Raw genomic sequence first — 27,932 nt, forward strand, 5'->3', positions numbered from 1 at the left:
TTAATTTTGGTACTGGTACATGTAAGAGATGATTATACTTTAAAAGAAATTACAACCTTCACTAAATTTTGAAAAATTAAGTTTTCGTGCTGATAACGTGTTATAGAAGTGAAGAAAAAAGAGAAAAGTCAATAGACTTTTGTGTTTTATTAAGAATCAAAGCTCTATATTTATAAGGCAGAATTAGGAATACAATAGTAATTATTTATAGAGCTGCAGGGGTGTAATTGTCATTCACCTCTAAACCCTAATAATCTTTCCCTTTACAACAATATCACAATTAAATACAATTGACAAAATTTGTTAAATTATAATGCATCAAGCCTTAACCCTTGTTTCATAAGGATTAAAATCAGATTTTTAGTATATTTTGGTAAAAGATGATGAAATGTGTGTTTGAAAGGTTGTGAGTTTTATGAAACATGTAGTTAAATTTAATTCTTAACTTTAATTTAGATTAAAATCTAAATTTTAAACAGTACCAAATATGGGCTTAATTTTGATGAAAGAAATAAATTCAAAATAGTGTGCTAAAAATAAATAAAAAAATAAAAATATTTCTTCTCCAATAATTGAACTGTTAAATAGAGTGACTCAAAATGATCACACAATAACCGAAATCACAATACTCTATTATGTAAATTATGGTGAAAATAATACCGGTAATAAATAAATAATGCGCATTTAACCTAATCAATGCCTTGCATTATTATTTTGATTTCTTCTTTCGCACTCTTAATTATTATTAATTAATTAGATTCCAATTTGTCCACTTTAGACGACTAATCCCATCATTGTCAGATCTCTTTCTAACTGGTAATAATACGTGATATCTTGTTTATTCTCACCACATATACAATTATGAATTACCTAAAAACTTAAGCCCCGTTTCACTCCTATTATTTGAAATTTTAATGGTCGAAATAATATATTTTGAATAACGTGTGATTAAAAAAGAATTTTTTTTGAGGTTTATGTATAATATTATTTTATAGAACAATATGTAGTTGATAAGAAAAAAGAGAAAAATGAATTATATTTTAAAAGAATGTATTTTGAATAGTAAAATTTTGTGTGTTTTACATAAATTTTTACATAAACAATTACCTAAATACCTAAACAATGTGTGTTTTACACAATTTTTTGTGAAAATAATGAATTTTTGAATTGTAAATTTTGGGATAATATGGGATTAAAAGATAAGAAAAAGTTTTGATTTTACATGAAAAATATTTTATTATGAGAATGTGTGATTAAAAATAAGTATGGAAAAAAAAAAAAAAGAATGAGAGATAATGGATGTCAAACAAGGGCTAAATTTTATTAGCCGCTATTTGGTTTAGTTAAAAATCATATTTTTAGTAAAATTCTATAAAAATTAATAAAATGTGTGTTAAAAATTTGATAAAGTTGTGGATCCCATTAAACGTGTGGTTGAAAATGAATTTGAAATAAATTGAGTTTTAGAAAGCGAAAACTAAACATGGACTTAATATTTTCGGTGCATTTCAAAAATAAACTCCTCAAGTAAATTTATTCTAAACTTAGAAATATTATGATTTTAATGCGTAGAAGTGAAATTATTGGTAACATCGATTTTGCCAAGCCAAGCAAATACGTCTTATGATGCGTTTCTCCGTTCAAATTTTTTTATCCAACCTTCAAAATTTTGTATCTAGTGATGTCACACTGATGGCCATACGAGCATACAATTGTAACTTCTGTTTGGACTATATTAAAATTAGTTTTTAGGAAAAAATATATTTTAAAATAGTGATTTTTTGATAAATGTGTAGTTAAAAAAGGAAAAAAAATCTTAATTTTAAATATAATATTATTTTATTAAAAAATACGTGATTGAAAAAAAAGAAAAAAAATACATTAAAAATAATATAAAGTCCAAACATGGACATATATTGTTCTCACCACCATTCACGGCCACTTCAACTCATATCTCTGTACCATTGTTCAATTCAATCTCAATCTCAAGACAATTCAAGAGGGGGTTAACTACCATGACCAAAAGCAAGTGAAACTACTTACGCAATCAAAATTACGTGAAATTCACTCTCCCTTCCTCATCATTGCCTTTCTCAGGAAAATTGCAGCATTGTTCCTAATCTTAAGTCAATACTCAAACCTTTGAAAAAGAGCAATTTAAGTCTTAAATTACACAACGAGTTTTCAATGATATAATGCTCCTGTTTTGGTTTGGATTAAAATCCAACTAAAATTTTAACTTCACATTTTATGAAAATCACAACTTTTTGACCGTACATTTCATCAATTTTATCAAAATTTATTAAAAATATAATTTTAATCTCTACTATACATGGACAAATTGTACAAATCCTTTATTAAATCGTCATTGGATCTCAGAGAAATCGTGGTTTTTGCAAAAGTTAGACACGTAATAATCATGTGACAATTTAATAAAGATTTGAACATTAATTGAAGAAGAATTATGCAACTACAATGAAAAGTTGAGATGGTGTACTTGTTCATTTTTAAAAGTTAAAGACCAACTCCGGCTGTCGAACAATAAATTGGGGATCAATAAATTTTCCCTCCCTCTTATACCAAAAGGGCCCCGAAACTCATATGCAATTGGGCCATTACGCCATCACAGTTCTCAATAAATAAACATTCCACTCTCGGGAATCCCTCCGCTTTCTATATAAAGCCAAATACCGTAATTAACACTTTTCGTCCAAGTTTCCCTCTCTCTTCAGTCTCCCTTCTTCTCCCGTCTCCATCTCTTGTTAATTCTTTTTTCTGAAATTCAATTCAATTCATTCCAATAATACATTGAATTTTGCAGTCACGATTCAGAATTTCATTACGTTTACATGAAAACTCGTTATTAGGTTCTCTAATCTCTCTTAAAATACACCTAATTAAAGAATTTCCAGAGATATATTCAGTTTTTTCATTCACATTTCGGTGAAAGTTCATTATCAATTACTGTAATATTTTAAAGAGACACCGAAATAAAACAATTTTCTGATATAGGCTCTGTTTCAGTGCATATACATTATTTTTTTCTCAAGTGATAACTCATTGTGAATTATAGATCTCGATTTGCGTTGTTTCATATACATTCAATAGCAGAGCCATTTCGTAAATGAACATGGATTCAAATACAGTTGTATTAAGCTTGCTGGTGTTTCTAACATGCGCTCCACGGTGCATTTACTCGGAGGAGCGCCATTTGGTGAAGATGAATCTGGTTCGAAATGCTTTATCTCTCGGCGCCTGTATGTAAAGCCATTGCGAACTCTTCTATGAGAATTTTATATACTTAATTTTTTATTAGAAAGTTTTATTTATTTTTAGAGAAAATTTTTCTACGAGAATTTTCATTTAGTAATTTTTTTGAGATGCAGATTGTTTGGACGGAAGTTTGCCGGCATACCATCTGGACAGAGGATTCGGCGCGGGGGCACGCAACTGGCTTTTACAGTTTGAGGTAATTTATTTGTGCATTTGTGGGGACAAAATGATTATGCATTGAAAAACAACATGCACACAACCTACCTTGTGCTGTTTAGAGTAATTTTTTTCACTTTTTATGGGTAAAAAGGAGAAAGAGCTCCACGCAATATATCAATATAGACTATGATGTACAGCCCCTTCCCAACAAAGGGGCCCACAATATAACTAAATGGGCTGTGATTGCGGTACACTTTTTTGTATAGCTCCCTCACAATAGGGGCTACAACACCATACCATATAGCATGGTGTACAACTACCTTTACCTAACTATACAACTACCTTTACCTAACTATATAGTTATTTAGCAATGTTAGGAGGGTTATGCTATATGTACATTATGGAGTCCGTATCCACAATATACAAGTAACATAACATCATTAGAGAGTTAAAAAACAATTTTTTCAATCTTCCAATTATGGAATTTCATATGTACATTATGAACATCTTTATGGATAACATAATGTACATGTAGAATTATTCATGTCAGGAAGTCATGCATTTGCACTGTATATTTAGATCTTACAAAATTATTTACTCAACCCTTCTCTTTTTCTTCACGGGGTAAAAGGGATAAGTTGAGCCAACTCGGTTCTTAGACATTTGAGCACGGCTCTTGTCCACAAATTAGGTTAGGTTTGAATCTTTGACTCGTGTGCACAATGAACGGAGTAGAGTATGCTTGTTTTTTAAATAAATTAACAAAATAAGTTAAAAAATGAACCAACGAGTAAAAAATGATGCTTGACTCGACTTATTACTCATTTGAAATGAGTTCGAGTTGTCCATAGACCAACTTGGCATGAATCGGGCTGAGCTCGCTAATTGCTAGACCCTTTTGCCACCCCTATTCTTTCTTTCTTTTCTATCCAATTTGGAAATTAAGCTTTCAAACTTCAAAGGTTTTGAAAATAAATGGGCAAGTTGCACTATTGGCCTCCAACTTATTACAACTAATAGCGAGTTGGTCTTAAATCTTTTAATAATTCTCTAACATTTTATTATATTTGTTCAATCAATTCTCAACGACTGAATCATCCAAATCTTCTTTAGACTACTTATTAATAAATATCCCTTTTCAAATTTTTAGGCGGTGGTTCAAGTTGAGAGTAAAATTTAGCTTTATAACATAGGAAATATGAGGGTTATGTAAGGGTCCAATTTGAGCCACTGGAAATTGAATGTGATTCAGTTGACTTCTTTTTAAAAATTTGAAACAACTTGCTATTCAATCAATAGTTATAGACTGATAGAGCAATTTTTTTTTTTTTTTTTAATGTTTTATATATCTTATCAGCATGAATAATATGCAAATGAATTAAATTACTTGTACACAATTTTTTTTTACGCATTTGCTGACAAGGGCATTTGCCAAAATACATGACACCTCAGTATCTATCAAACAATCTATAAAAAAATTCTATACAAGTAGCTTAAATGTATGCAAATAATTCTGGTTTGTATCCATCGCCTCTCTCATGACTACCCTCAACGCAGTTATCACCACTTGGTGCGTGGTTGGTAAAGTTTAAATTTTGTTAAGCCCTAGATCCCCCAATTTTTGAATAAAAATATATGTTTGATCAGTTTTTGAAAAATTGAAATCTTGACAAAAATGCACGTAATGAAATCGGATAATCGGACTGTGCAATTAAAAGAGAACAAACTAGGCACATGTTTGGTTATAATTAAAATCTAATTTTAATTTAAGTTAAAATCAAACAATTAATATTAACCACATCTTTCATGGGTCTCACAACTTTTAAACGGTACATTTTAAAAATTTCTATCACAATCTACTAAGAAATCTAATTTTAATCCTTATCTAATATTCTCTAGATCAGTAACAAAGTTACCATCAAATAATAATGGAAATTGGCAGATTATGAAACAAATTTCTTTGGACACCACAAATTGAGCTTCAATGATCATCCAATAGTGCTCTAAATTTTCAAGGGACAAGCCTTTATCAATCGGCCTCTTGATATCTTTTTCTCTTTATCTTTTGTTGATTTTTAGGTCATTCTTATCCATTACCAATATTTTTTAGAGGCCATGCTTCAATATTTCCGATTCATGGCGAATTTTTGGTCCATCCCCTTTAAATTCAACACTCCTTATCATTGAAACGAGAATAAGAGGATGGCGGCTGACAAATGAGTCTCTTGGCTATCATGTCCGGGGGCCTATCCTAATTTCTAACAAATTTGGCTTTCTACGATATTCAATACTTATATTATTCAAATTGGGCCTACAGAGAAATTGAATGGCTGGTGGATATGAAAGTCACATGTATTGAGTTGGTAACCACGATAGTGATGTTGACCAAATAGTATCAATCCAACTCAGCTGTAGGGACAATTGAAAGTCGAAACCACCCTGTTACGGGACTGGTCCGACAGGCCAAATTTCTCAGGAAACCGTCTTGCAGGCTAGGTCCATCCCAAGATTTGGACAGACATCGTTATTATTTCAAATTTTTAATTTAGTTTAAAACGGACTTACAAACTACAGTGCCAAGCTTTTCAATTGTGAGAAGCCTATTCGTGGCCTGGTCTATTACTGATAGACTCGTGGCTCCATGCCGTCTTGTCTAATTCATTTTCACACCAATAATTCTATATTTTTTAATTAACTTTTAGAGAGTTATGTTAGGACTCTTCAAGTAAATTTTTTTCACTATTATGGTAGAAATCTTTCAATAAATTTATTGTACTAACTACCAACTGAATGATTGATGCAGGTGGTCTGTAAGTAGTTATGACCCATGAATACTGACCGTATTTACTATTTGTTAATCATGATCATAATAGGGTGGAGGTTGGTGCAACGATATTAAATCATGCTTGGATAGAGCCCAAACTCACCGAGGATCTACCCATTACATGAGTAAGGTGGAAGTCTTTTCTGGCATTTTAAGCAATAATGCCTCTTTAAATCCTGGTATGCATCTTCTAATCAAAGGATCCAAATTTACCAAAAGTTTGCCACATGACAGCATCTTTCTTTATAGTCTTTTATGATTAAAAATATATAAAATCACATATAAACTATAATCAACTTGTTTGGCAAAAAATAGTTCTTATAAGTGGATAGACCCACTGGCAGACCTACATTTGGTCCAGGTGGGTCACGTGACCCTCCAACTAAAAAGGATTATTTTTTTTTAATTATAAATAAAAAATGGAGTAATGAAAAAAACCCTTCCGATTTCCAATTGAAAGAATCCAAACTGTCCAAACTCCAAAAACCCAAATTCCAATCCAAAGAAACCTAATCCAAATTGAAATTCAATGCAAGAAACCATACCACTCCCATTTCAATCCCAACTCCTGGCTCCTCCCAATTCCAAACTTTGAAGAAAAACCCAGCAATTTGATCTACCCTTGCTGACAGTTCCTAACCCGACTCCCTCCGTTGATGATTCAACCACCTTAAATAGCAAAACAAGATAGCAATATCATGCCCTACTAACTTCAAATGTCTGTCTCCGCCACTAGATAGATCCGTAATTATGTAGACATCTACACCACTATAGGTCCTGCGGCTGATAAAAAAAAATAAGTTGAGTCCCGCAACTTATAAAATTTGTGGGGGCCAATAGTTGTGTAAATTTTGATTCATACAATTTGTAAGTCCCTCAACTTGTAAGAAAATTCTTTTTTTATCGAAACTAGATTTCTAATTTATTTTTGCTCTCTTGATTACTGAACAAAAAAATTAAGCTAAAAAAGATGGTTAGTTTGGCTTTGAAGTATCAAACTACCTAACAGGCGGTGATCTTCTTGGCTTCCACCTTGAGCTAAAGCCTAGAAGCATCTTTCAAGGCTGTATTCTGATAGTGTATTGTAATTATGCGACAAAGTTCATGTTCATCATATTACCTCGTAATTTCTGGTCGTCCATCACGTGATGAATAATAGAAGTAGACTATAACTAGCGCCAAAAACCTACTGCTACTACTGCTTCAATATCTTTCAATTCCAGCTTTCTCCCAGTTCCCATGCTAGTATATTAAATTTTTCCCAGAGTGATTTTTATATTTTAATGATTTCTCGGAAGGGAAATGCTGGCTGTCCTTGTAGAATAAGATACAAAGCCTCGACAATGTATTGAATTACTTCCCCACGAACTATTCAGCATTGGCCCGTTTTCCTTGTTTTCGATTGACGAGTATATATTATTGTTACTAATAAAAAATAATTGTCACGTTTGTCATTACTGTGGTGTAAACGGGATCACAGACTGATAAGAGCGACCGAATATGCCAAATTGCCAATAATGGACTCATCTAACATAGGTCTTTGTTTATTTTTCAGTAGCCCTGTAGAGAGCAACCTTAGTAATATGTTTTATGTCTGATTTGTTCTATTTCAATTTGGTCACCTTTATTTTTGTCGTTTTATTTGGTGGTGTTGGTAGAATGAAACTAGTCTCCTTCTGAGGCTTTTGTTGTGGAATCCCTGACGCTATTCAAATTTACAAAGGGATCCATATTCCTCCTTCATTCTATGTAATCTTTTTTAACTATAGCTAAACGAAAGTATTGGTATTCGACTAGGCTGCTTAACATATAATCTCTTGATTCTTGGAAGAGTTTTTTATACATCATCATGTATTCCTAAGAAGATAGACAATGTCTACGGATATCAATTTTGCTCATTGATTCGGGATGGCCCGTGGCTCGGTCCAAAAAGCCCGAGCCGTCCCTGATCGCAACTCAGACGGCCCGTGGTTTGGTACCAAAAAAGCCCGACCTGGCCCAGATCTTGGCTCCGGCCGAGCTCATTTTTGGGCATCAACTCGAGCCGAGCTAGCCTATGACGAGCCACACAATCACGGGCCATTTGGGCCATCAATGGCCCGTGTTACTGCCTGCATAAATGCAGGTAGTCAAACAAGCTGCCTTTAAGTAAAAAATAAAAATAAAAAAATTTAAAAAGTATATTTTCCAAAAAATAATCCAGCCGGCCCGGCTCGGGTCGGGCCTCACTCAGCCTAGATTTTTTGGCCAAACTTTTGTTAGGTTCGGCTTGAGCAATAAAAGCTCGAGTCACTTTTTACTCGAGCCACGAGCTGGCTCAGCTCCTTTACATATCGCTCACAATGTCAACATGTTCATATTTATGCTACTTGTGATAGTTATTTGTTCGTTAGTAATTAACTCCACAGCTAAAAGGTTATACAAGAACGAAACTCGTTTTTTTTTTCCTTTTTTTTTCAGAACTTCTAATTCTTGGTATTTTCTATTTGATGAAACGAAATTAACAGATTTTTACAATTGGAATCGAGTGAAGCTCAGATATTGTGATGGTGCCTCATTTGCAGGTGATGCTAAGTTTGATAATGGGGTAAGTTGCTAAATTTTTATGCACTTCCATGCTAGTGTCACTTCATTGGTTAACTCCGCCTGTTATATCCTTACTGTGTGCAAGTTTGGCTAACTTAAAAAATCAACTTTAAGCAAACTTTAAATATATAACATATTTATTGGTTTTATAAGTAAATTACATGTTTGGAATTTTTTTTTTTATTTATTCATTTTTTTAAATCAATAGTATTTTGCAGCAACTATATGCAGTTAGATGATAAAAGGCCTCTTAGTAGCGCTGCAAACGTAACGGAGGTCCATATACCAATATCCACTGTTCCTTGTCCAATTAATTTCTTTTTCCAGCTCTCAAAATGAATGAATCTTTTGTAGACCGTAGATAACATTTGAAGTGAGACCTGTTCAATTGTACTCAAGTATTTTTAAATTAATAAGATGATTCGTAATGTCAAAACTTCTGAAAAACAAATTTGTTTGGCCTTTGCTCTGTTTGTATATATGTCTTTTTGGCTTTTTATAAACTATATCATCAGATCAAAACCTTATTTATTTGAGCTGAGAAGAATTTTGTAACTGAATTATAAGTTATCCTACTATTGACTAAGTAGCTTACATCTGCTAAATGTACAGACGTCATTGCTTTATTTCAGAGGGCAAAGAATTTGGCAAGCAATTATTCTTGATCTTCTCCCTAAAGGTTTGGGCCAAGCAAAGAAGGTAAATAGATTGTTGTCAAATTTTTCGTTCTGTTGAAATTGTTTCAATTTTAGACTTCTAAATGAAAAATCGAGCAACTTAAGGCACACTTGTTATACCCAGTATGCACGATATATTCTAACATGAGTATGCTGCTAAAACTTGAAAGATGGATGAAAAGTGTACCAGATTACCATGTTGTAATTCTTAAATGTCGAAGTCCAGTTTCATGGATGGACTTTGTTATAAACCTCAGTTACTCCCTACTTATGACTAGCAGCTGATTTGTGCTGCACTCTTGGAGATTCACTCGAATTTACCTTAGAAAAAGATCACAGCCATCTTTAGAGATCTCAATAGTTTGATTTAACTACTATTCATTTGCATAAATTTTTGTACTCCCATACATGCCAGGCTTTGCTTTCGGGTTGCTCTGCTGGGGGCTTAGCTACATTTTTGCACTGTGATAACTTCACAAATTATTTGCCAAAGAATGCAAGTGTTAAATGTCTAAGTGATGCCGGATTCTTTTTGGATGCGTAAGTTCTTTTATTATTTGAACAGAAAATTTTAGTTCGAATTTCCATTTTCACATTGAATAATTGTCATTGCAAAGAACTTTGACATTTCTTGCAGAAGAGACATAGGTCTAAATCACACAATGAGATATTTCTACAAGGATCTTGTTGCTCTGCAGGTATGCCTTATGCCTATCAGCATACAGAGTTTTTGATTTAACATTCGATCCATACCAGTAGCTTGCGCCATAGGTTACCGAGATTAAAATAGCAACACGACAGTCTAGGAATTCCTACAATCTTTTCGTCTTTCACATATATTTGCTAATCTTCTATGAACCATTTGCCTCTCAGGGGGTGGAACAGAACCTTGACAAAAATTGCACAACTTCTAATCCATATCCTGCACAAGTACGATTTCCCTGTTATTGTTTATTTAACCATGATTAAACTAAGGCTTCACTTAAGAATCTGAATTTTTTGCAGTGCTTCTTCCCACAGTATGCATTGCCATACATTAGAACGCCGTTTTTCATATTGAACTCTGCCTATGATGTTTTCCAAGTAAGACTGTTTTCCTCATTGATCTTTACTTGAGAATTTGAATCATCACATATAACCCTAGTGCTTCTTATGAAACAATATTTAACATTGAGACCTATTATTCAACAGTTTCATCATGCATTGGTGCCTCCTGCTGCTGATCCTCATGGACACTGGTATCACTGCAAGCTTAATCCAGCAGCTTGTAATGCAATCCAGATATATACTTTGCAAGGTTTTGACCTCTGTAATTATTCATTTTGTCTATATGGAATGTGTTCTTCGATTCTGTTCTCTGCCAATATTTATCCATAAAAAAAAAGTATTAATTACAGTTTTCCCTTTCCAAATTTTATGCTTAATGGTGGAAATAGCAGGTTTTTGAGAGAAATGTAGGTTTCTATTTAGCTTTAACTGACATGTTTGTTTGGCTTTCTTCAGGATTCAGGAAATATATGCTTGAAACGTTGAGATTTTTCTTGAACAGCTCAAGAAGAGGAGGAATGTTCATAAATTCTTGTTTTGCTCATTGCCAAAGTGAGTTGCAAGACACGTGGTTTGCACCCGACTCTCCAAGAGTAAACAATAAGGTTTATAAATTAAATCTCCTTCCTTGGTAGTATGTTAATTGCTCTTTTTAATCTCTACTCGATACAATTGTTATGGAATTCCTCTGCACTTTGGTCAATCACCCAATGTCATGAACAATGTTCAAATAGGTTAAATCGTAAACATATTCTTATTTGCAAAAAACCATTTTAAGGCCATTAATCTAACAATGATTGTGGTCGAATACTTAAACATACTCGAGAATGTTCCAATTAGAGCTAAATGCTTCATAACTTTTGTTTTCAGACCATTGCACAAGCTGTTGGCGATTGGTACTTCGGGAGAAACATAAGCAAAGAGATTGACTGTGCATATCCTTGTGATAATACTTGTCATAACCTAATTGGTTGACGCATTTATTCAGGTAACACGAGCTTTTTTGTCAGCTGTAAATTCATCAAGCAGTTAACGTGTCATACGCCAAACTGCAGACTGAAAATGCTCTTTTCATGCTGGAAACTTTTTTTACTTGTTGCAGGTCACTAGATTATTTTTGGAGTTACGGCAGTACGATAAGTAGGTTTCTACCAGATTTTCCATTCTCTTCAAGAATACCAAATATACCAGAAATCATACTCTTCTGCACACACTTATACATAATACTGCAATTACAATGTATACATAAAGACCAATTTGGCAACACATTTCCTTAGTTTGTACTTAACCTTATGTATTTGAAATTTTATAACCAATTCATTAATATTTCTCTTATTTCTTCAAAGTACTTATCTCCCAATTCGATGTTAGGAAACATTGTTTCAGCCTCTTTATTAAGGGCAGTTTGGTCTTTTTCGTTGATTAACACTTTATATATTTTATTTGTAATATTTAATTATTAATATATAGGTAGCGTCTCGCGATCTTTCTCAATTCGAGCATAAAAAATTAGAATTATGCTAAAGGTACACAACTGTGTACCTAATGTACACCCGGCGTTTCGGTATTGACCGAGGAGCCTGTGGGCCCCGACATGGCAGCCGAGGCACTGGGTGTCCATTAGGTACACGATTGTGTACCACTAGTAAGATTGAAAAAATTATAGAGGCCTGACTCAAATTTACACCTCTAACCCCAATTGGCCATCGTCCAATGATGTTGACCAAAACAGAGGTGTTGTGAGCCCTAGTAGAATTATAAATTATCAAAGTCTTTTGGCTCAAGATGATCACATTTTTCCCTCCTTCTAACATAGCAATCTGCAGGCGTAGTGAAGAGTTGGCTTGTTGAGTACTGGAATTGGTTTTTGATGTGATGTAATGTCACTACAAATATAATTCTTTATACAGAACAAACAAAAAAATATTACCTGATTTTCTTTTCTTCTATTGTTTGAGCCTTTTTTTTAGAAGAATAAATTTTTGAATAGTGTATTGATGAAAAATATGTGGTTAAAAAATAAAGAAAAGTTTTGAATTTGTGTGTAATATCATTTTATTGAAGAATATGTGGTTGAAATGATGTCAAAATACTGTTAAAAATGTGTTTTTCCAAAAGAATGAAACTCAAACAAGGGCATAGTTAGAAATTTTGGACAGACGTAAGATTCATCATTTTCTATTTTTAGCCCCGTTTGAATCTCGTTACATTAAATTTCACTACATTCTATTTTTCCCTCTCATATTTTTAACCACACAATCTTCCATAAAATAATATTATACGTAAATCTAAAAAATTTCATTATTTTTCAGCCATTTATAAAAAAAAAAAACACTATTTCATCCAATTTTATTTTCAAAAAATGGGGACCAAATGGGAGGCTTAATTAGATATGTACGTAGTAACTCAAGAAAAGTTGAACTTCTATATATGCACTCTCTAATATATGTTGGGTTTACATCATTTAAGTTTGATTAATAATGATTGATACTTAAATTTCAAGAACATTTTTTCAAGGATATATCTTATATATGACATTGAATTATTTTCTTAATAATGTTGAACTTTTAAAATGAAATTCAATTTTTAATATGGAAACAATTCGCTAATATCCTTAAAAGTTTAATAATTTCATTATAAAATACTTATTTTTGAATTCTTTTTCATTTTAATTACTTTAAAATAATTTTTGTAACGTAATATGTTGCATTTTATAAAATTATAGTACATAGCATATTAGAAATTGTAATACACACATTTTATCACCTCTATTTTCACCGCCACCACTATCACTTGTAAAAATAGTGTTTTACACATTTTTGTCTTCTATTTTCATCATCTTCATGGTTGTAACCACCATCACTATCACTTGTAATACAATGTGTTTGCCGCCTACTTCCACTATCACTGCAGTTGCCATCACTTGTAACACTTAGGGTCCGTTTGATTGTAAAAATAGAATTGAATTAAATTGAAAACGAATTCCAGGGAATTGAATTGTCTAAAAATTATTTTTTTGGGAATTGTAAATTATTGTGTTTGATTTGTATAAATTTTCACGTAGAAAATGTTGAAATAAAAGTATTTTTTTATGTTTGTTTGACTTTATTTTACATAAAAATTATCAATTAAAGGGATATAATTTATTGGTGTTGGAGATAAAATTTGTTTCCATTGCTAAAAAAAACAAAAAATTCAAGAAAATCATCTATATTTTGGTGTTCGTTTGACTTTGTTTTATATGAAAATTGTCAATTAAAGGAAAATATTTTTTTACAATAATTCTTAGAATTTGTTAACTTTGCCAACAAAAAAAAAAGGAAAGAAAATATATATATGCTACAGTAACCAGGAAAGTCAATTCCCACATTTTCCCTAAAAAGCTAGAAAAGACCAAGTCCAAAAAAACATGGAACTTGAATTCCATGGCCAAAAAAATCATATCAAACACTTGAAAGTGGGATTTCCATTTTCCATGGAAAAGAATTGTCAATCAAACATACCCTTAGTGTTATACCACCGTTATCAAACCCAATACTTGTAACATTTATTATTATGCCAACACCAACATTATTCTTAACACATTGTATTGCAATCGATAGCTACCATTAAAAATACTAGATCGCCGTCATAGTAACTATTCACAATTACCACAACTGTCATCGTCATCACCAACAATATCAACAATTATCCTTGAACCATAACACCACCACCATATATACCAAATACCAAGACCACCATCACAAGCGCACAAAAAAAAAAAAAAAAAAAAAGACTCATCATCAATGCCACCCAGAACAGTTTCTAAATCAGAAAGAAAAAAAAAAGGAAAATTAAAGCATTTCAACTATATTTAGATGGTTCTAGATCTGAAAATTGGGTAAGTTCCCAACTATTGTAAAAGGGGTGATGGTTGATGGTGAAGGCTAGCTTTTGTGAAATTTGAGAGAGACAAATGAATTGGAGGTGGTGGCAACAATGTGATTGATGGTTGTGAGGTAGTGGGTGGTTGGCAATTGCAGGGAATGAGATAAGGTGGGGATGGGACGACGATTATGGGTTGTGATCTAGTATAATTAAAATGTATTGGCATATAGAGCATGTTTTTATTATTGCTTTGAGTGTCATATTCTTATATTTCAAATATGGCTAGTCTGTTTGTAATCTTAGTTCAGTATGCTTAGGGTCGTGAGCAGAAAGAATAATAAGTTTTGCTAACATAGTTTCTTAGAATTTCGTGTTGATAACATGTTATAAATTAAAGAGATAAATAAGAGAATCAAAACTCTTGTAAATATTTATTAAGAATCAAAGCCTCATATATTTTATAATTAGAATTGTATGGATGTAATTATCATTCACAAATAATAATAAATTTACAGCAAACTATAATATTAATGCAGTATTTTGTTTTCGTTAATGATTTAATTATTTAAATTTGATTCAACATTGAATCAAATAAAATAAAATACAATTCACACAATCAATTTTAAAAATAAAATTTATCTTATTAAAACATATTATAGTTAATATTTTTCTCTAGTTTATAGTTTACACTTTTTTTGTTCCTTGAGTTCTACGGGTTTTATTTACGAAAAAAATACATAACTATCAATCTTTAAAGATACACTTTCAAACTTGATAAGCTTGTGAAATTCTTTTGAAAATTAGGCGATATTAATTAAATAGATAACCAATAGATCAAGGATACAATAAAATACAATTTATGGCCAGTTACGTATTAGTCACAATCACATAATATCAGTTACAAAGACACAAAATGTGGGTGCAATTACAAATTTAGTCACAAATTGCATATTTTTATAAGTCACAATTTATTTATTAATGACAAGTTATCAGGATAATCGTTTACAAAATTATTAAATTAATTGATCATATCTTATTTATCGATCGCATATTATGAAATTAACTAGCCACATATTTTCTTTATGTCCCCCACCTCACTCCACCCTCCTCCATCACCGTAGACACCAATTAAATTATTGTTGCTTATTCAAATCCACAAACCACTACCACCATAACAACCATCAACACTTGCAACAACCTTCACTACCCCACCACCATTGCTACCACCGCAATCGCACCATCATTTTCGCATTGCAACTGGCATCACGTGGTTAAGTAGTGGCGTCGCACCATAGATTGCTATAGTGAATTGTTGCAAAGAACCGTCGCCTACCTATGAAATGAAGTAGTTGAAGAATTGAAATGAAGCAACAGGTTTGGGGTGGAAAGTTAATTAGGGTCATAGTGGGTTGTGGTGTAAAATCGGGTGGGGGTGGATATGTGGGATGTGATAAAATGATTTTTGAATTTTACACGTGATTATTGAAATGAAAAGTTAAAGAATAATGTTATTTAATCTTATTAAGATTATAACCACATTTTATGTTGCACTAATATGGTATTAATGATATGCGCTAGAATAATGCTATGTAATCCCATTTGGATTGCAATTTCTGTCTAGGTGACGCTAAATGATAAATTAAATAAAATGTGAAATTAAATGGGTTATTCAATTCCACTTATTATCTAATGCCATATCAACTTCACCTAAACTGGAATTGTAACCCCAATAAGGTTAACTAGTATTATTCTATGCTCTATTAGTACCACATAAATTGGAATTATAACTTGAATAGAACTAAATAGCATCTCTCAAAGTTAAAAGGTAGAATTCGGTGATAACTTTCTCTATATTCGCCATTAATATAATTCGAATTCTAATGGGCTATGGGTCCAAGGTTCTTATCTATAATCATACCAATAATGTGGGTCACATTAGTCCACTATTCCCATGCGATAGACAAAGTAATATAACAAAAACTTCTAAGAAACTCAGCCCTTTACACAACCCAAATAACCCTTGAAATCCCGGCATCTGACCATTCTTCTTTGTACCCCAATTTTCGCCCCGGTATCCGATACTCACATTGTCAAATTCCGAAATCACCCCTAACAAAATCATTAATTCACCCATCATTTTAATTACTTTAAAATAATTTTTGTAACGTAATATGTTGCATTTTGTAAAATTATATTATAAATTGTAATACACACATTTTATCACCTCTATTTTCACTGCCGCCACTATCACTTGTAAAATAGTGTTTTACACATTTTTGTCTCCTGTTTTCATCATTTGCATGGTTGTAACCACCATCACCACCACTTGTAATACAATGTGTTTGTTGCCTATTTTCACCATCACTGCAGTCGCCATCACTAGCATCATCACTTGTAACACTTAGTGTTATACATCATTATCGAGCCCATCACTTGTAACATTTATTATTATACCAACACCAACTTTATTTGTAACGCACTGAATTGCAATCGATAGGCACATTAAAAATACTAGATTGCCATCGTAGACACTATTCGCAATTACCACAACTGTTTGTTAACTTAGTTTCTTAGAATTTCGTATTGATAACATGTTATAAATTAAAGAGATAAATGAGATAATCAAAACTCTTGTAAATATTTATTAAGAATCATAGCCTCATATATTTTATAATTAGAGTTGTATGGATATAATTGTCCTTCACAAATAATAAATTTACAGCAAACTATAATATTAATGCAGTATTTTGTTTTCGTTAATGATTTAATTATTTAAATTTGATTTAACATTGAATTGAATAAAGTAAAATACAATTCACATTTAAAAAATAAAATTTATCTTATGAAAACATATTATAGTTAATATTTTTCTCTAGTTTATAGTTTACACTTTTCCTCTTCTTTGAGTTATAAGGGTTTCATTTATGAAAAAAATACATAACCATCGATGTTTAAATACACTTTCAAACTTGATAAGCTTGTGAAATCCTTTTGAAAATTAGGCGATATTAATTAAATAGATAACTAATAGGTCAAGGCTACAATAAAATACAATTTATGGTCAATTACGTACTAGTCACAATCACATAATATCACAGTTACAAAGACATAAAATGTGGGTGCAATTACAAATTTAATCACACATTACATATTTTTATAAATCACAGTTTATTTATTAACTACAAGTTATCAAGTTAATCAGTTACAAATTATCAAATTAATTTGTCATAGTTTTTTTGATCACATATTATTAAATTAATTGGTCACAAATTTTCTTTATCTCCCCCACCTCACTCCACTCACCTTTTATCACTATAGATGCCAATTAAAATATTGTCACTAATTCAAATCTACAAACCACTACTACCATAACAACCATCAACACCTGCAACGAACCTTCACTATCCCAACGCCATTGCTACTGTCGCATTGCACCATCATTTTGCATTGCAACTGGCACCATGTGGTTAAGTAGTGGTGACACACCACAGATTGCTATGGTGAATTGCCGTGAAGAACTGTTGCCTACCAATGAAATGAAGCAGTCGAAGAATTGAAATGAAGTAACATTCAGAGAAGAATGATGCAACGGTTTAGGTTGGAAAGTTAGTTAGGGTTATGGTGTGAAATCGAGTGGGGGTGGATAGATGAGATGGGATACAATGATTTTTGAATATTGAATGTGATTATTGAAATGAAAAGTTATTAAATAATGCTATTTAATGTTATTGAAGTTATAACCACAGTTTATGTGGTGCTAATATGGTATTAATTAGGGTTGGATATGATCCGGTTCGATTCTGACGAAAATTGAGCCGACCTGAAATTTTCAAGTATTTAGTAAGTAAAATCGTCGGGTCCAAGTTTAATTATGGAATCGTTTGGGTTCGGTTCCATTCGATTCAATCCGGTTCGGTTTGGTTCCATTCAGTTCCTAAATTCCATATTATAATTAAATTTTTAATATTACAAAGTTACATTAATTCATTTAATGATATGTTCAATCTTAACTCTTACAAAATAACGTAGTCTAATCTTATGTGTCTTTTGTATTTCTCTTTACTGAATTTTTCATATATTTGATTGTTAAAATCATAGAAAGAAGAAGAAGATAGCGAATTCAAAATAATTAAGAGAGACATTGTCGAACTTTATTTCGATTTCTCCAGAACTGTAGAAACAGCACTGCGGGAGATTAAGAGATTTGGATAAAATTTAGGTTAATTCGATTAAGTTGACTTTGAACTGAAAATTAGTGATAGAAAAATCACATTTTTTGGTTTGAACTAAATTAACTAATTAACAAATTCATTTAGAAAAAATAAAATAAATTTGCTTATTTAAAATAAAAAAATTAAAAAAATTAGGGAGATTCGATTATTCGGGTCTTGATTTAGAACCGTGAATCGAACCAAACCCATCGTTTCTGGATTCGGATACTTGTTCGGGTATTTTACTTAAGAAGAATCACTCAGTTCGATTCGAAAGTTTAGTTCAACCCTAGTATAATGATATGCTCTATAATAATGCTATGTAACTTCATTGGAATTGCAATATCAATTTAGATGACACTAAATGATAGATTAAATGAAATGTGAAATTAAATGAATCATTCAATTTCACTTATCATTTAATGCTACATCAATGTTATATGGATTGGGGTTGCAACTTCGGTGGAGTTAAATAGCATTACTCCAAACTCTATTAGTACCACATATATTGGAATCATAACCTTAAAGGAACTAAATATTAAGTAGCATTACACAACGTTAAAAGGTAGGATTTGGCGATAATTTTCTTTATATTCGCCACTAATTATTATTCGAATTCTGATGGGCTCTGGGCCCAAGGTTCTTATCTATAATCGTTATGTGGGTCACATTAGTCCATTCTTCCCATGCAAGGATAGACAATGTAACTTAACAAAAACTTATAAGAAACTCCGCCCTCTATACAACCCAAATAACCCCTAAGGTCCCGGCATCTGGCTATCCTTCCTTGTACTCCTCCACTTTCCGCCGCCGGTATCCGATACTCACATTGTCAAATTCCAAAATCACCCCTAACAAAATCTTTAATTCACCCATCATTAGACACTGATGCAAAGCCCATTATCATTGGCTTTAAATACCGCCCATTCCAAGTTTCCAACCAATTCCCGTCATATTTTCGCTCATTGTTTCTCACTTATTCTCTGCTCATTAGTGCACCCAAAAGTTACTTTTCCAGCAAAAAAAGCAGAGATAGAATAAGCACTTGCACTGAGAATAGCAGTAGGATCTTAATAAGGGCAATGCCTTCTGGAGAAGACAATGGTGCTTTACGGAACTTCAAGCTGAACGAGTCAACTTTCTTAGCTTCACTCATGCCCAAGAAAGAAATTGCTGCGGATCGGTTTGTTGAAGCCCACCCGGAATACGATGGTCGTGGAGTGATTATTGCAATTTTTGGTATTTTTCTTGATTCTCCTATTGTATATTTTCAACCCCCATTTAAATTGAAAGGGAATTAAATCAATGTTATTTTATTTGTGTGTGTGTTTTTTTTTTTTTTTTTTTAAAATTAGATTCTGGGGTGGACCCGGCTGCTGCTGGGCTTCAAGAAACCTCTGATGGGAAGCCAAAGATCTTAGATGTTATTGATTGGTAAGTGAAGGAATTCGTGGTGAAATCATTTGCAGGGAATTGGAAAACTTGAAAAATTATAATTAGTTGACTCTTTATTTTGTACCTGTGCATTTGTTAATAATGAAAGACGGAAAGATTCTAGTTTAATGTGAGTCTCGGGGATTTTGAATACTTCATTTATATCGTGAATTGTACATGTAGTATGATGGATTTGTAATTTGTTTTCTTTTGAATTGGAATCTGAAAGTTTCTACTTCCCTTCACAACTCACTACATTCTGGGAAATGTGAAATATAACCGGCCTATGTATGTTTTTCTTGTCTGGGTTTTTTCTGATAGCACTGGGAGTGGAGATATTGATACATCAACGGTAGTGAAGGCTGATGACTGTAGGTGTATCCGCGGGACATCTGGTGTGTTTCTTGATTCTCATGATTCTTGATTTTGGCAAATATAGTTTTGTTTTTCTTATTTTGTCTTTGTCTACCCAGATTTATTGGAAATAAGACTTGTTAAGGGTTTGAGGCTTAATTACACATTTTCATTTATGCGTTTTCGGAAATAATGTTGTGTGTCAGGGGCTACATTGGTTTTAAATTCTTCATGGAAGAATCCATCTGGCGAATGGCATGTGGGTTGTAAATTGGTTTATGAGCTTTTCACAAATACGCTAACTTCTCGATTGAAGGTAACCCTTATCTACTTGTTTATAATTACAATTCAAATGAGGGGTAGGGGCAGTATGCCATATGATAATTTTTGAAGCAAAAATGTTTTCTCGCATAATTTTATTGTCCTTAACTTATGTTATTTTTGTCATTTTCAAACTCTTTTGTGTCCAGAAAGAGAGAGAGAAAAGGTGGGATGAAAAGAATCAGGAAGCAATTGCTGAGGCTGTAAAGCAGCTTGATGCATATGACAAGGTTGGTGCTTCTTTCAGGACATTATCAACTTGTTACAATACTACATATTGAGACACTTATATTTAGCTTCAATTTTATGTTCAAAAATTTTGAGACTTAGCCTCCATTTGACGAATAGATAAATAAATTTTGGGTCCCAGGAAATGCGTGGTTGAAATTAATGTTTGATTTTGACTGAATTTATATACCAATTTACAAATTGTATCAAATGGAGTCTTAAATTTTGTTTCAGTTTAATTGGTGTAGAATCCCTTGTGCGATTTTTCATACTTCAATTTGCATGAATTAATATTTTGCAGTAGTTTTTAACAGAGAAACTGGCATGGGATGTCCCTAGTCTTTACATAAATTGGCACTTCGGTCCCCAATGAATTTTACTTGGCATTTGTGTCCCCAGCCTTGAATTTTTGTACTAGTTGGGTCCCCTTAACTGATTTTATCTGAAAATTGCATGACTTTTTCTTAAGTAAACATAAAATCATAAAATGAAAATGAAATCATCTTCCTCATCCTTAGTCCAGTCCCCTTCCACTTCCTCACTGTTATGGTAGCAACCCTCCCCGATCCCTATGTTTTCTCTTTTAATAACAGTTGCATGGCGCCCTCAATGTGTGTGCAAATTATAAAGTAAGTGAAAAAGTGGAGAAATTACCTTTTTTTGTGTGCTCTTATTAGTTAGAGTTCGATACTTCTCTCTTAAGTTCCCATGCCAAAAATGTTTCACTTGGAGAGGTGCATGAAATTTAAAAAGAGTGCAATTATATGAATGGCATTTTTAAAAAATTAAGCCGCATATGCATGTTTATGAACTTGTGGAATTCTATAGGAGTTCAATTGAAAGTGTTCCTTGATTTTATTTTCTTCCTCCCACCAGCTTCTTGTGCTGGATTTCTTGCTACATTTTCTCTTTCATGTAGTTATGATTATGTTCTGACATGTAGAAGCACACGAAAATTGAGGATGCAAACTTGAAAAAGGTCCGGGAAGATCTCCAGAGTAGAGTTGATCTTCTACGCAAGCAGGCTGACGTCAGTGTCTCTGTCTTGGATAATCTTCTTTTCCATACATTTCACAATATATCTCCTTTTTCTTATAGTTAATCACGCATATACGTGTAGAGCTATGATGATAAAGGACCTGTCATAGATGCTGTTGTATGGCATGATGGAGAAGTTTGGAGGGCTGCTCTTGACACACAGAGTTTTGATGATGAACCAGGATGTGGGAAGCTTGCTGACTTCGTTCCTTTAACTAATTATAGGTATTTAAGGCTTTTCTAGCAATTCAATTGACTGTCTCAAGTTATTTATATTTGGGGGTCGTAGCTTGGATCTTGGGGAATGAGACATAATGCTTTTAGTTGGAAATAAGCGAAATTTCGATGCCGTTTGGTTTGTGTTTTAGTTTTCAGTTCATTTTTTTTCTGTTTGAGGGTCCGTTTTAAGATTGCTAAAAACGTGTTTGATTTGTCATTTTGAAAAATTATGTCTCAAAACAGAAAATCATAAAGCATGTTTGGTTTGAAATTTTGAAAATTGTTTTATGACATTTTATTCCATTACGTTTTGATTCAGTAAAAATAGAACAATTTTATGTTAATATATTATCAAGTAGCATATACATTTTAAAATTAGTGAATCTTACAATATTTTCTTCTCACTAAAAAAGTAAAATAAAAATAAATAATAAATTGAGTTCAAAATATAGGAAATAAAAAATAAAAATTAATGACATGGACTAAGAATATTTTTATGTGTGGAATTCTTTGAGCTTATCTATTCTATTTTTGATCATCAATGTATTGATTTAAGGCTTGATTTAGTCCCTGATGGTCGATGTTATCTTCGCAAGCAACCTAGAAGGTCAATTGGAATATCACATATCAATCAATCAAAGAGAGATTCAACAACTAGAAGAAAGATCGATTCTTTGGGATCCTTCCTTTCTTCAAATGGACAGAGATAGAATCAGACCAATTCCCGAAATGCCTTTTTGGATATTCCTCAATGTCCTGGCTATTCACGGAATGTGAGAAGCAGATGATTTCATTTAAATATTTTTTTTAGAATTTTTATGTTAAATTTATTGAGAGCTAGAACTATTTTTATTTTTATTTTATTTTTTGTAATTTTTAGCTTTCTGGAAATTTTTTTAATTTTAATTTTTCAGAATTTTTATTTCTTATTTTTTTAGAATTTTTTTGGGGATATATGTTATTACGAGGCTAGCTGAATTAAAGTTTAATCCCACATTCCCAATTGTAATTTGTTGTTTCCTACAATTGAAGGATTGAACGGAAGTATGGCATTTTTAGCAAATTAGACGCTTGTACATGTGTTCTTAACATATATAATGAAGGCAACATTTTGAGTATCGTAACCGATAGCTCTCCTCATGGTACGCATGTTGCTGGAATAACTGCTGCTTTCCATCAAAAGGTAGTTTATTATACCCTTTAGCAATAAATTGTGTTATTCGCTTTACTTGTATGTAGTAAAACCCTTTTACAACACATTTTTATAATTTAGGAGCCTTTGTTGAATGGAGTTGCCCCTGGAGCACAATTGATTTCATGTAAAATTGGAGATTCACGCTTAGGTTCAATGGAAACAGGAACAGGCTTGACTCGAGCACTGATTGCTGCTGTTGAGGTAGATCTTGCTATTGATAATCTGACATGTTTTGTGTATCTACAAGTATTCATCTTCTCAGAATGATTGCATAGAATAGGCAATATAACAGTGTTGTGCATCTTTTATTACGGAGTAGTTTGTTCAAGCATCTTCGGGGATTATTTTATCAAGTTCGTTCTTTAGTAAGCTTTTGTGGTGGATACGCAACATTTGATAAATTGTAATCTCCTTTACTACTTCAAAAAGTATACACTGATGGTACTTCTGGGCTCTGGGGCTCGGGCAGCAGAAGATAGGCTTTCATTTTGATTGAGTGTCCATAGGAACTAAGGAACTCAATTTTTGAACAGAAGAATTGAGGGATTGCCAATTCACTTAAAAATTATAAATTGTCTATTAATTTTTGTCATTGAGTTTTAGAGTAGTGAGTAGTTGCCTAGGTTATTAAAGCATATTTACTAGCATCTCAACATATCAACAGCTGAATGCATCAAGAAGCAAGCAAGGATGCTCTTTTCCCTAGTAGACACAAGCAACGCAACATATCAACAGCTTGTTTTTTATTGTCCAGATCTCTTACTAAGTAGAGTCATTGATTAAACTTAAAACTGTTATACATTAAGGCAATTGACCTGAATGTAAGATCTGATCAGTAACTTTCTTCTTTCTATTATATTAGATAAATAGATTTCCCACTAATTTTTAATTGACTGACTTGAACTGTCATGACCAAGACTATCTGGTGCTACTTTAGATCAGAGGGTTTGAGGTCCTCTAGATGAGAATTGAGATAGTTCCCTTCATGAAGTGATTCAAGATAATTGAAAGGCAGCAACTTAAATTTCTATTGGTTTCTGAAATCAATAGAAATTAAAGTTGTCGTGCGATTGTTGACATTTTGAGACAAAAATTTGACCCTCACAAGTGCATTCTCATTACTTTGTCAGTTGGTCTTATCTAAGAATTGATCTTCCTGTATCTCTATGCTTCTCTCTTTCTTTTTGTTTTCCCTTTGAATATTTGTGGACGTTATATCTCTGTGTAAACAATCAACCAGAAGAATTGCAAAGTTGTTTATAGAATCACTTGTGGAAAGTCATATGTACTAGCAAGATTATTGTGTCTAGGAAGAAATAACTAATTGGTGGGTAATTTTATGTTGTTAATTATATCCTTAAGGTGCCAAAACTCCCTTTCGTTGGCAGTTGGTGTCATCTGAAAGGTGGATGTTGCGCTATACACTCTTGCAATTTTTATTTTTCAGTTTTCTTGACTATGGTCGTTAAATGTTATTTTGCAGCACAAATGTGACCTTATAAACATGAGTTATGGGGAGGCCACTTTGCTCCCTGATTATGGTTGTTTTGTTGATCTCGTGAATGAGGTAAGATTGCTATCCCATGAACTTTAGCCCCTATTTGATGGCCATTATTTGGAAATAATAATAATAATAATAATCTTTTGAATAGTGATTTTTAGGAGAATGTGTGGTTAAAAAGTAAGGAAAAATTTTGGATTTATGTGTAGAATATTTTATTATGTGAATGTGTGGTTAAAAAAAAAAAAAAAGAAAAAAAAAAAGAGTTTTCAAATAATGGTTGTCAAATTGGGGCTTAGACTAGCTCCTCGTTACCTGTTATGCCCCATAGGTGACACTGTTACACTGACCATTTATGGAATTTATAGGTAGTCAACAAGCACCGGCTGATATATGTTAGTAGTGCTGGCAACAATGGGCCAGCATTGAGTACTGTGGGTGCACCTGGTGGTACCACATCAAGTATTATAGGAGTTGGTGCATATGTTTCTCCTACCATGGCTGCTGGAACTCACAACTTAGTTGAGGCTCCTCCTGAAGGTCTTGAATATACCTGGTATGTTATATTCTGGTTTCCAAAAAAATCCAATTTTTGGCCAAATTGCATACTGTTGGTTTTGACATCCATTGCTGACTTTCTCATCCGAATAAATAAGTACATGAGATTTGAAATGGAATAAGCTGTCATTCTGGTTCTTGGTTTGATTTGAACTGATTATCTGAAAGTGATGCAGGTCTAGTCGAGGACCAACAGCTGATGGGGATCTTGGAGTCTGCATAAGTGCCGCTGGAGGAGCTGTAGCTCCTGTTCCTACATGGACTCTTCAACGACGCATGCTTATGAATGGAACATCAATGTCATCTCCATGTGCTTGTGGTGGGGTTGCTCTGCTTGTCAGTGCCATGAAGGTTCTAATGATGGCTTGTCCTGCTTTTATTTGATTTGTTATGTTGGTTTCATCTATGCTGTCTGTTCCATATTTTGATAAAATCATCTAATCTTTCAGGCTGAAGGGATTCCTGTGAGTCCATACAGTGTCCGTAAGGCTCTGGAGAACACAGCAATTCCTGTGGGTGGATTGCCTGAAGATAAACTGACTTCTGGACAAGGGCTTATGCAAGTTGACAAGTTAGGTTCACTACTTGTTGCCTATTTTCTTTACTTGCAAGAGGTTATTTGAACCCTCTGTAACTTGATATTTTGTGGGGATTGAATGGCAGGGCCTATGAATACGTTCAGAAGTCATGTAATGTTCCATGTGTGTGGTACCAAGTAAAGGTTAATCAATGTGGAAAACCAAGTGGGTGAAATTTTCCTTTGTGTACTTTCGTTTAAGTGCTTGAATTAAACATCTGATTATGATGTATGCGTCTATGCTAGAAGAAGTTATTTGCTATTGGTTCAAGTTTTTATTCAAACAGGATTTTATTTTATTATTATTATTTATTTATTTTCACAATCATTAAACTATCCTTGGATTGGATACTAGGACTACAAATGCAGTGCCAAAACGTAGCAGAGTACTAAAAACAGATTGAAATTAACGAAATCGAAACAACAATTAAAATAAGAAACCCTTAAAAAGGCCAAAGTGATTGATGCTCAGGAAATTCAGGAACAGTACTCCTTGGATCTCTGCCTCATCTTTCGGCGCCTCCTCTTTTGTCACGGTGTTGAGTATGTAGTAGCTACAGGTAGACCCAACTGCTGTAGTACTTGAGAAGGAAGACCCATGTTTCTCTCGAGGCCGCTACCAATACCTTAAGTGTCATCCTGACATCCTGTATGATTGTGCAGGGTTGTTCAGAAACCCCTCTCAAAGTTATGGAAGTTCTTAATTTTCTTTCTGGTCTTTCAGTTACCACAATGTTTGCACAAGTTGTAGGTTATTTGTTGTCTACATTAAAGTTATTAGAATTTCAGTTTCAATGGATTTTGTGTTAGCTATTTATTTAATGATCACCACTTCTCGCGGGATGCACAATTGCCAACAAGTAACCAAATGAGATGGTAATTTAAGACGAGTTTTTATTGCAGCACCCACATCACGAGGTATCTACCTAAGGGAGGCTAATTCTTGTCGACAGAAAACCGAGGTGAGATTCCATGGTCAATAGATGCAGCTGCTTTGGCATATTCATCAACTTTATTGACTTCTTCATGTCTTCAAATTATGTTTATCTCATTTGTTGAGGTTGTTTTCGTGGAAGATTTTTTACTCAATTCATGAATCTATTCAATGTACAAACTTTATTCATAGTTAGAACCTTTCAGCCTTTTTAGTTCCTACATTGTGTTTGAGGCTTTAATGATGATTTGTCAAATATGTCTAATTCTTTCTGAAACTTTCCATTCTTGTATTTAGATCTGCTGCCACTGAATTTCATATGTTTTGCAAATGCTTTATTTATTCTTGTGGTAAAACATATTAACCATTGAATTTCCAGTTAGCAGAGACTGCTTCCTTGATATATTGGCTCCATTTTAATGCGATTTTGGGAGAAAATGTATTTTTGAGAATTTATAGTTAAAAGATAAGGAAAAATTTTGGGTTCACGTGAAATATTATTTTAGGGAAGAATGTGTGGTTGAAAACGAGTTTTGGAAAAATGAATTTTGAAAGTAATGGAGCCCAAACAAGGGCTAAGGAATAAAAGCTAAACAAGGATTATGACTAAAGGACTCTTTCTTCAAAGTCCTTTCCCAATTCCAATGACGATTAGCAATTAGTGTGAGTAGTTGTATTAATGTTTTGCAAATTTTAGTAATATTCTCAATATAACTAGATTAGAAATGATTTTACATCATTGAAAAATGACAGACTTAATTGAAGTCGTATACTTGTTGTCCTTTTGTTAAGTTTACCTGTTTGCATACCAGAATGAGCTTCTAGAAACAATGTTGGGTTGATAATGGGTTTTCAACGAGAAAGGAGGGATTACATACTTAATAATTGAGGCTGATATATTTAATAAATCTATGTGGAATATTTTCCTT

The 27,932-nt window shown here is 32.9% G+C and overlaps 2 protein-coding genes across 4 annotated transcripts; both read left to right on the top strand.

Moving 5' to 3' along the window:
* The first annotated feature begins 2,683 nt into the window (after nucleotides 1–2,683).
* Nucleotides 2,684–11,901, top strand: LOC111402995 (pectin acetylesterase 9). Of its 2 annotated transcripts, none has more exons than XM_023031330.1 (13): nucleotides 2,684–3,261; nucleotides 3,387–3,469; nucleotides 6,306–6,435; nucleotides 8,764–8,843; nucleotides 9,455–9,541; nucleotides 9,935–10,059; nucleotides 10,157–10,217; nucleotides 10,393–10,449; nucleotides 10,525–10,602; nucleotides 10,711–10,816; nucleotides 11,023–11,171; nucleotides 11,437–11,554; nucleotides 11,669–11,901. In XM_023031330.1, the coding sequence occupies exons 1-12, from the start codon at nucleotides 3,237–3,239 to the stop codon at nucleotides 11,539–11,541; spliced, it is 1,086 nt and encodes a 361-aa protein (XP_022887098.1). In that variant the 5' UTR covers nucleotides 2,684–3,236; the 3' UTR covers nucleotides 11,542–11,554; nucleotides 11,669–11,901. The 2 variants fall into 2 exon arrangements, with proteins under 2 accessions (XP_022887098.1, XP_022887097.1); XM_023031329.1 differs by having other exon boundaries at nucleotides 2,684–3,257.
* A 7,491-nt stretch (nucleotides 11,902–19,392) lies between these two features.
* Nucleotides 19,393–27,207, top strand: LOC111402996 (tripeptidyl-peptidase 2-like). Of its 2 annotated transcripts, XM_023031331.1 has the most exons (16): nucleotides 19,393–19,883; nucleotides 20,000–20,078; nucleotides 20,400–20,473; nucleotides 20,639–20,748; nucleotides 20,903–20,983; nucleotides 21,925–22,011; nucleotides 22,102–22,244; nucleotides 22,835–23,011; nucleotides 23,271–23,421; nucleotides 23,512–23,634; nucleotides 24,917–25,000; nucleotides 25,303–25,490; nucleotides 25,669–25,843; nucleotides 25,942–26,063; nucleotides 26,156–26,235; nucleotides 26,973–27,207. In XM_023031331.1, exons 1-16 carry the CDS (start codon nucleotides 19,727–19,729, stop codon nucleotides 27,050–27,052), a joined length of 1,911 nt encoding a protein of 636 aa, XP_022887099.1. In that variant the 5' UTR covers nucleotides 19,393–19,726; the 3' UTR covers nucleotides 27,053–27,207. The 2 variants fall into 2 exon arrangements, with proteins under 2 accessions (XP_022887099.1, XP_022887100.1); XM_023031332.1 differs by lacking the exon at nucleotides 22,835–23,011 and having other exon boundaries at nucleotides 19,396–19,883; nucleotides 26,973–27,197.
* The last annotated feature ends 725 nt before the right edge of the window (nucleotides 27,208–27,932 follow it).

The sequence above is a fragment of the Olea europaea genome, chromosome 11, assembly GCF_002742605.1.
Source record: "Olea europaea var. sylvestris chromosome 11, O_europaea_v1, whole genome shotgun sequence".
In the NCBI taxonomy this organism is placed as follows: domain Eukaryota; kingdom Viridiplantae; phylum Streptophyta; class Magnoliopsida; order Lamiales; family Oleaceae; genus Olea; species Olea europaea.

Coding starts and splice junctions, on each gene's coding strand:
- LOC111402995 (XM_023031329.1), top strand. CDS start 3,125: ATGAACATGGATTCAAATACAGTTGTATTAAGCTTGCTGGTGTTTCTA. Junction 6,436..8,763: donor TAATGCCTCTTTAAATCCTG/GTATGCATCTTC, acceptor CGAAATTAACAG/ATTTTTACAATTGGAATCGA. Junction 8,844..9,454: donor ATGCTAAGTTTGATAATGGG/GTAAGTTGCTAA, acceptor CTAAATGTACAG/ACGTCATTGCTTTATTTCAG.
- LOC111402996 (XM_023031331.1), top strand. CDS start 19,727: ATGCCTTCTGGAGAAGACAATGGTGCTTTACGGAACTTCAAGCTGAAC. Junction 20,984..21,924: donor AGCTTGATGCATATGACAAG/GTTGGTGCTTCT, acceptor TCTGACATGTAG/AAGCACACGAAAATTGAGGA. Junction 23,635..24,916: donor CACTGATTGCTGCTGTTGAG/GTAGATCTTGCT, acceptor GTTATTTTGCAG/CACAAATGTGACCTTATAAA.